The sequence below is a fragment of the Lepidothrix coronata genome, unplaced genomic scaffold, assembly GCF_001604755.1.
Source record: "Lepidothrix coronata isolate B3197 unplaced genomic scaffold, Lepidothrix_coronata-1.0 Scaffold156, whole genome shotgun sequence".
NCBI classification, from domain to species: Eukaryota; Metazoa; Chordata; class Aves; order Passeriformes; family Pipridae; genus Lepidothrix; species Lepidothrix coronata.
The window spans coordinates 995,089-1,003,728 of NW_016690336.1; the positions used below are offsets into that span (position 1 = coordinate 995,089).

The 8,640-nt window shown below is 51.2% G+C and overlaps 1 protein-coding gene across 1 annotated transcript in view; it reads left to right on the plus strand.

Annotated features, from left to right (window-relative positions):
* LOC108504258 (5-hydroxytryptamine receptor 7-like) overlaps window positions 1-7,799 on the plus strand; it is an 11,244-nt gene extending 3,445 nt beyond the window's left edge. Inside the window, exon 3 of the mRNA XM_017828992.1 lies at window positions 6,007-7,799. Coding sequence (XP_017684481.1) covers window positions 6,007-6,778 — 772 coding nt within the window. The 3' untranslated portion in view covers window positions 6,779-7,799. The remainder of the gene's footprint in view (window positions 1-6,006) is intronic.
* The last annotated feature ends 841 nt before the right edge of the window (window positions 7,800-8,640 follow it).

Consider the following 8,640-nt stretch of genomic DNA (forward strand, 5'->3'; position numbering starts at 1 on the left):
TTTCCCAAACCTTCCCTTCCCTTTCTTTCCCAAACCTTCCTTTCCCAAACCTTCCCTTCCCTTTCTTTCCCAAACCTTCCCTTCCTTTTTCTCCCCTCCTCTCCCCTTTTTCCCGTCTTTCCCCCTTTCTTTTTCCCCTCTCTCCTTTTCCCTTTTCCCCTCCCTCTTTCCCTTGCCTAACCATGTCAGCAACTCCCTCCACTCCATTTGAAGTCCTCAAAACCCCTGGTTTATCCCACTACATATATTCCCTTTCCTTTCTTTCCTATCCCTTTCCCTTCCCTTTCCTTTCCCTTTCCTTTCTTTTTCCTTTCTCTTTCCTTTCCCTTTCCTCCTCCTTTCCTTCCTGTTTCCTTCCTCTTCCCCTTCCCTTCCCCTCCTCTCCCAACCAACCAATCCCATCCCATCTCACCCCATCCCTTGGAGAAAGACTCTTCCAAGATCTTTCCCCAAAATCATCGCAGTTGATTCCACTCATCCATCACATCTCTCCTTCCCAGTGTCACTGCTCCTGTGAGCAGATCCCTATCCAAGGACACCGTGCCTGGGATTGATGTCAGTTTGTCTCTTCCCATTAAACTGGGACTGGGCAGGAGGTTTCTGGGGAGTGTGGACACCACTCGTGCCAAGGCTGATTCCCCGGGGGTGCTGAGGGCCATGGGGAAAGGCAGCAGGGAGGAAACTGCTCCGTGTAGGATGGGCAGGAATTGCATAGAGGAAACCCCTGGAATAAATGGGAGCAGCCCTGTGACTGCTCTAAGCTGCACTCCCAGGTTGTACAGCCAGGGAAGATCCCTGTAAACTGGGTGACAAGATCCTGTTCCCACCTCACAGGGCTCTCAAACACCTCCTCCTCTCTGCTGCACCTCTGCCAGGCAAACCCCACCCCAACCTCTCCCTTTCCCAAAAGGGAAAAGTCCTTTTGGGATGTCAGAGAGGAAGAGGGAGCTGCAGCAAAGGAAAGGATGGAAGCACCAGGTGGCTTCAGACCCCTCAGCATGGTCAGGGAGGAAAAACCTGGGTCACAAGAGGCTGCTCCAGAGCCTGAAAATTCTGGCTCAGGCTTGAACTTCAGGTGTGTTGGCCCAGGAACAGCACCCCTGTTTGCTCCCAGAGCCTCATCCTCCCCTGATGGGGCAGTTGAGAGGTTAGAAGGCAGTTGTCCAAGATGTATTTCCAGCTGGGGAAAGAGAAACCCAGCAAAGATTGTGATTTGGGCAGAGGGAAGGGGGAGGACAGTCCTCCCAGCTGTGCCCACCCCGGCCCTGCGTGGGAGGAAGGGGATGCTGCAAGTGCAGGAGGGAATGGGAATGACTGGGATGTCTTTGATGCACATAAGAGGAGGAGGTGACTGGGGCACTGTCCTGCTGCTTCCTGCCCCAAGGATCCCCAGGAATGGGCTGTGAGTTGTGGGAATCATCCCAGGGCAGTGTCTCGAACACCCTGTTGCTCCACATCAACCCGACATCCTCACTGCTTCCACAGGCAGTGGATGGAGGTGGATTGAGGATCCAGGATAATTCCTGGATCTCCACCTTCTCCTGAACTGGGGATGGGCAGGATTTTTGGTTTACCTCTTGGTGGAAACATCCCCAAAAACCCATCTCTGTTTCTATGCTGGTACAGCCACAAAGCTGCAGCACCAGGACAGCTGAGCTTGCAGAGACCCTGAAAACCCAAGGAAGGTTAAATGGTTGTTACCTCAATTAATCTAAATCCCCCCCTGTCCCTCCTGCCCTGCAAGGAAGAAGAGCACTGGTGCTTCTGGGAAATACAAATATTTCCCCCAGTTCTGCCCTGAAAGCCAACTTGGTCAGCACTGTCAGGCAGCTCCTGCCAAAGAGGAGGTTGTGTTTTTATTGATGGCTGAAGTGTCCTCATATTTTGCTTAGCTTAGAGAGAAAAGAGACTTGGTTTGCCCAAGATGATGAGTACTATTAAAATGTAGGCTGCTATTATTGATTATTAATGCAGAGCTCTTCCTAAAAGCCTTTTCATTGAAGCTGGGAGAACCAATCTTGTCTGGAGTGAGATTTGATTGATTTCCTTTGAAATCAAAAAAGAAAAATGCTGGAAACATCCATCTTTCCCTTACATTTTTCTTATGTAAAAGCCTGCCAGTGTTACAGATTCTTTAATGTCACAAACCAAAAACAAAACAACAACAACAAAAAAACCACCCTCTTTTGGCTGCTCAGCTTTTGATAAAACTCTCCATAAAAATGCCAAGCAGCTGACAAAAGGAGCTCCTCAGACCCCACATATCACTTCTGGTTTTCCTGGTGGAAAAAAGAGCCTCCATCCATTTCCCAGGCAGCCCTGCTGGGGCTCTCCCATCTCCCTGGCAAGTATTTTCCACCCAAAATCAGATTATATGCTCCAAATTGGGATCATCCTCAGATAAAGGATGCCTCCCGAAAGTCAGTGGGATGAAACCTGCACAGAGTTTTGCTGGATTGCCTTTCCCATGTCCTCCATCTGAATGTGTCCCAGGCTGAATAAATCCCTGCACTGGATCTGGGATGGATCCCTGGGATGCTCCCACCAACCCTGACTTAGGGCAGGGGCAGATGAAACCACAGGGAGCTGCTGCCTCCAGCTGCCTTTTGCATCCTCCTCTCCTTCAGCAGGATGGGGCAGGGGTGGCATCAGCCTGGAAATCCGGGAAGGAGCTTAAATTTGGCTGCAGGGGAACCATGGAATTGTGGTAAAACAGCATGGCCAAGGGAACCCTAATTCTGGGCTCATTTGTCCTCACTCAACCCGTGTGAGTGGAGGCTCATCCTTTCCCAGTTCATCAGCTGCAGGATGGAGAAAGGGGTACGGTGGCTTCCCACTGCCAGAGGGCAGGGTTGGATGGGATATTGGGAAGGAACTCCTGGCTGTGAGGGTGGTGATACACTAGCACAGGTTGCCCAGAGAAGCTGTGGCTGCCCTTGGATCCCTGGAAGTGTCCAAGGCCAGGTTGGACGGGGCTTGGAGCAACCTGGGCTGGTGGAAGGTGTCCCTGCCATGCCAGGGGGGTGGAATCAGAGGATCTTTAAGGTCCCTCCCAACCCAAACCATTCCATGATTCCGGTTGAGCAGAGAATACACTCACAGAACTGGCTCATCCATGGAGCCGCTGGTGGAGCCCAGGAGGGGGCAGAACTCCCACCCCACACCCAGGGGTCGGACTGCCCGGGCATCCCAAGGAACGAGGATGTGGAAGAAGTTTATTGCCCAGGGAGTGAGTGGCTGCACAATCAGCTCAGCACGGCAGAGGAGGGAGGGGAGAGAGTGGGGCGGAATTCCTGCAAATCCCCTGAATCGCTGCTCTGGGAATTGGCTTTTGTTACCCGATCACCGCTAAACTTGATCGGCAGCACGACACACACACACACCCCCTCCCAAAAAAAAGAAGGAAATTCAAAGGGAGCGAGTTCAGTTTGAATTTCGCTGCGTGTCAGAGCCACCTCGGCTCCCTCCCTGCCGCAAACGCCGGCCTATTTTGCGGTTTTTCCTGCTCTCACCGAAATTAAAAGCAAAGACCTCAGAACGGCCCCGTTTCCTCCGGCAGCGCCGGCACGAGGCGCCCGCAGATGAAACGTGTCAGCTTTGCCTGCTCTTTAAATCCTGTCACCGCTCGTTTTGCTCGGCTGGAGGGTAAATTCCTTGAAGTTCCAGCAAATCCCGGGCGGATCGGCTTCCAAAGAAACCCGGCGATAGCATAATGAAGGATTTTAACTTTGCTTATCAGTCTGCAAAGTTCTCGGCTTGGATGTACAGAGGAGTGGGGTTTGGGTGGTGATTTTGGAATTGCAGCAGCAGGGCAGGGTTTTCTCCCAGCCTTAGGGAACATCCAAGTCTCCTCTCCACGGATCAGGAGGGAATAGGTTGCACAGGGAAGCTGTGGCTGCCCCATCCCTGGAATTGTTCAAGGCCAGGTTGGAGCAACCTGGGCTAGTGGAAGGTGTCCCTGCCTCTGGCTTTTGGAATGCCAAATTCCATGAGATGGTCTTTAAGGTCCCTTCCAACCCAAACCGTTCTGTGATTCCGTGAACACAGATGGTCATGGAGAGTTTTGGTTGGTTTTTGTAACTAAGATTGGCTCCAAAATATACAGAGGAAACCAGGAAAAGAATAATTCAGTCAGTGAATGAATTCAAATTCATTTTATCAGGGAGTCAGAGGAGAATACTTTGGGCTCTGAATTGATTTAGCAGTCAGGAAGGGAGGAGAAATTAGATTTTTTTTTTAATATTTTATTTCCATCCTCTAATCTTGGGGGAGGATCTGGAAAAGGGAAATAATCAGAGAAGAGAAAATCTCCTAACACCTACAATGAGACTGACTGTCAGAAAAAAAATGATACAACAGAGATAAAATTCCCTACAGAAATGTTCCTTTTTTTGGCAGAAAAGCCTGTTCTGTCCCTTGAACAGCTCTCAGCAAAAAGTGTCCATAGAGCTGCTGTTCCCACTGCCCCTCTGGACTGACACTGTTTATCCAAGAACAATTAAGAGGTGATGTGACCCTGCCTAAAAATACCTACAAATGCCTGACAGCAGGAGATTTAAATCAAAAAGGCTGTGACATGAAAGAAATCCATGTGACCAGCTCAAGGTTTTTTCTGGACTGATTGGAGCTTCCTAGCAGGGAGATAATTTTTCAGGGGGAGCATTGGCTGACAGAGGCCAACTCCCTACTGATTTATTGGACAACAACTGGAATTTGCCAACCAACAGTGGACACAATTTCTCAGTCACACAAACCCCCTCAATCAAGAGTGGGGATGGTTCAAATTTACACCCTGTAGCTCAACCAGGAGCTCCTTTTCTCCAGGCTGAACCCCCCCCCCAGCTCCCTCAGCCGCTCCTGGTGCTCCAGACCCTTCCCCAGCTCCGTTCCCTTCCCTGGTCACGCTCCAGCCCCTCAGTGTCTTGTTGTGAGATCCCCAAAACTGACCCCAGAACAGTCCATCACCCCATCTCTAGCTTTCCTTGCAGTGCTCATCCAGGCACATCCTCGAGTCTTCCCAGAGGCGAGATCACTCCTTGATCTCTTCAGGGCCATCTCAGCTGCAGGCTGTATTTCTTTCTGGAGTTCCCGAATTGTCTGGAGATACAAAAGCAGGCTCTTGTCCTTCCCACTTCCCACTAAACATTGCTGTGAGTCTACTCATTTCATCTGGAGTCACTCCTGTTTTATTCTGGTGCGTTACCCACCCCTATCCTGGAGTGGGTGATGTTGCCCCTGGGAAGGGCACCAGTCTGGAGTGAGTTACATGCCATGGCCAGAAGTTGTTGAATATTCTCTGTACAGAACGGTTCTGGTGGAAAAATAAGCTTTTAAAAGCATTTTTATTCCCCCAAACTAAGCCTTTTTAAGCATTACATTCCCCAGGAAACCACATGGAGTTTGAACTGCGCTCAGCAGTTTAATGACACCTCGTGTCATGGATTCCCCATCCCTGGAAATGCTCAAGGCCAGGTTGGACAGGGCTTGGAGCAACCCGGGCTAGTGGAAGGTGTCCCTGCCCATGGCATGGGGTGGAACTGGATGGGCTTTAACATCCCTTCCAACCCAAACCATCCTGTGATTCCGTGATTCCGCGCATGGTGTGGCTGCAAGGAAGTGGTGGGGAACAGTTCAATTGGGGTGTTTAGGCAAGTGAACATTTTCATTTGGTGAATCAATTTCTTGTACACTCCGAGGGCCAAAATTCTCATTAGACTTTAGGAAGAAGTTCTTTACAGAGAAAGTGATTGGGCATTGGAATGGGCTGCCCGGGGAGGTGGTGGAGTCACCATCCCCAGAGGTATTTAAGAAGAGACCGGACGTGGCACCAGTGCCGTTGGTCTGGGTGACAAGGTGGGGTTGGGTCACAGGTTGGACTCGCTGATCTCAGAGGTCTTTTCCAGCCTGGTTGATTCCATGATTAACAACTGATTAGGAATGAAACCCACCCAGCTGCACACACACCTTGCATCCCTCCTAACACTTTGCAACTCCTCTCCTGTCCAGGTACCTGGGCATCACTCGCCCGCTGACGTACCCGGTGAGGCAGAACGGGAAGCTCATGGCCAAGATGGTCTTCATCGTTTGGCTGCTGTCTGCCTCCATCACCCTCCCTCCCCTCTTCGGCTGGGCCCAGAACGTCACGGTGGAGAGGGTGTGTCTCATCAGCCAGGACTTCGGCTACACCGTGTACTCCACGGGCGTGGCCTTCTACATCCCCATGGCCGTGATGCTCGTCATGTACAGCCGCATCTACAAGGCGGCCAAGGTGAGCGCCGAGAAGCACCGCTTCATGAACTTCCCCAAGCACTACGAGGAGGAGGGAGTCTACTGCCTGGAGGCCTCCAGCCGGGGCCACCACAGCTCCCGGCGGACCAAGGCGGCGGAGGAGTGCGCCACGCTCTCCAAGCTGCTCCGGCAGGACAGGAAGAACATCTCCATCTTCAAGCGGGAGCAGAAGGCGGCCAGGACCCTCGGGATTATCGTGGGGGCCTTCACGTTCTGCTGGCTGCCCTTCTTCCTGATGTCCACGGCCCGGCCGTTCATCTGCGGCGTGCGCTGCAGCTGCATCCCGCTGCGGCTGGAGAGGACTCTGCTCTGGCTGGGGTACACCAACTCCCTCATCAACCCCCTCATCTACGCCTTCTTCAACAGGGACTTGAGGACTACTTTCTGGAACCTCCTGAGGTGCAGGTACAGGAACATCAACAGGAGGCTCTCGGCCGCCAGCATGCACGAGGCCCTGAAAGCCACAGAGAGGCACGAGTGCATCCTGTAGAGCCACGTCCTCTCTCCCAGTGCCTGACCAACCGGCTCCTGCCTCTCCATTTCAGGTTTCCTTGCTTCTCCCGCCCTCCTGGGGCTGGCAGAAACCATTTGTGCCGTTGTTCCCCCCCTGCCAGACATCACTGCACCCCTTCCCCTCTCCCTGTGAGGAGCCGTGGCTCTCCTCACCTCGGGAACAAGTGGAGGGAACTCCCCTCGGGAACAAGTGGAGGGAACTCCCCTTGGAAACAGCCCTTCCTTCTCACCGTGTCCAAGGTGGGGGCTGAAAAGCTGTGAGCAAGACTGGGGGGGGTTCAAGGTCTACCAACTGTGGGCAACTCAAACCACCTCTCTGTGCCTCAGTTTCCCCATCTGTTATTTAAAAAAAAAAACAAGGAAAAGAAACCCTCCCAGCCAACCAAACGTAAAAAACACCCTAAAAACTTGATAAGACTGTGGCTCTCCACCTTCACAAAGGGCTCTAAGGTCTGTGGAGGGCACACATTACACTATGTAAAGATGCCATTGGCTGCACTTCTCTATGGAATACGACAGCAGCTCCGTTGTGGATCCAAGCTCTCATGCCATCCCAGCTTATACGGACTCTCCCCACGGATGTAATTGCATTTCACACTCTGAGCTCATGCCCAGGTTTGCACGTCAGAGCAGTAACACCAATGACCCCGTTTCCCCTCACACTGTAGCACTGCAGCACTTGAAGGAGACACTCCTGCAGAATCCAACGCCAATGGACACAGAGCTTCCTTTATGGTTGGACAGGAAAGTCCGGCAGCCTCCTCGTCAGGGCAATGACCGGTGAGCAAAGACACTCGTGTTTATTGGGTTGGACTGTAATTCCTTCTCAGCCAAGTGATGTGTGCTCATCATTTGTGGCTAATTGACTCTGTAAAAGCACGCTTTGGTTGACAACAGACAAAACCATATAATTTCTCTGACAGCTTTACAGTGCTTCAGTATGATGTCCAGCAAGCTTGAAAAAATACACTGGATGATGTATCTTTTTTAAAAAAAAAAAAAAAGAAAAAAGAAAAAGTCTGGTTTCCTTATTTTGGTGTAGACCCTTTGGTCTCTTTGACTTTAAAGCATCTCTTTATTTTTATGTGGTGGTGGGACTTGTCTTCCTGCAGATCCTCTTTGCTCATGGCCAACCTTGTTGTGTCAACCTGACAGCCCCACAAACCTCTGCCTGTTTGTAGATGATCACTGAATCATGGAATCATGGAATGGTTTGGGTTGGGAGGGACCTTAAAGACCATCTCGTTCCGCCTCCTGCCATGGGCAGGGACACCTTCTATTATCCCAGGTTGCTCCAAGCCCCGTCCAACCTCGCCTTGGACACTTCCAGAGGAGATGATTTGTGCTCTAGTTGTTGAATGTCTCCTGTCCTGGGTTTTCTTGTCAAAGCCAGACTGTTCAGAGGCTGAAGGAAAGTTGTTTCTAGACCTCCCCTCCCTCCAGATTTTCTTTATCAAGCAAGAGTGTGTGAGTGGTGGGAGTCCCATCTCTGGCAAAAATACAAGTGTGATGCCTTAATCCATAACTAAGTTGGGTGTTGGATGTCTTGGCTGAGTGCTGGTTTAACTTCTGTGCTCTCACTTCTCCTCTTTTCACCAGCCATTTCCATCCTGTCTGATTTTACGCTTGCTTTTTCTAGAAAGATCTCCAGTTTAGACTGGTAATTCACAGCAGGGAGGTTGGACACAGGGACTGCAATGTGTCCAGATATTCTCCAGACTCCTGTCCTCACACAGAGAGTCAGAATTGCACGTGGGAGGAGCAGGGGAGGTTGTAGCTGTTGTGTGGGTCTCCAGCGGGAGATACTTAAAGACCAGACAGCAAAGAGATTTGAAGGAG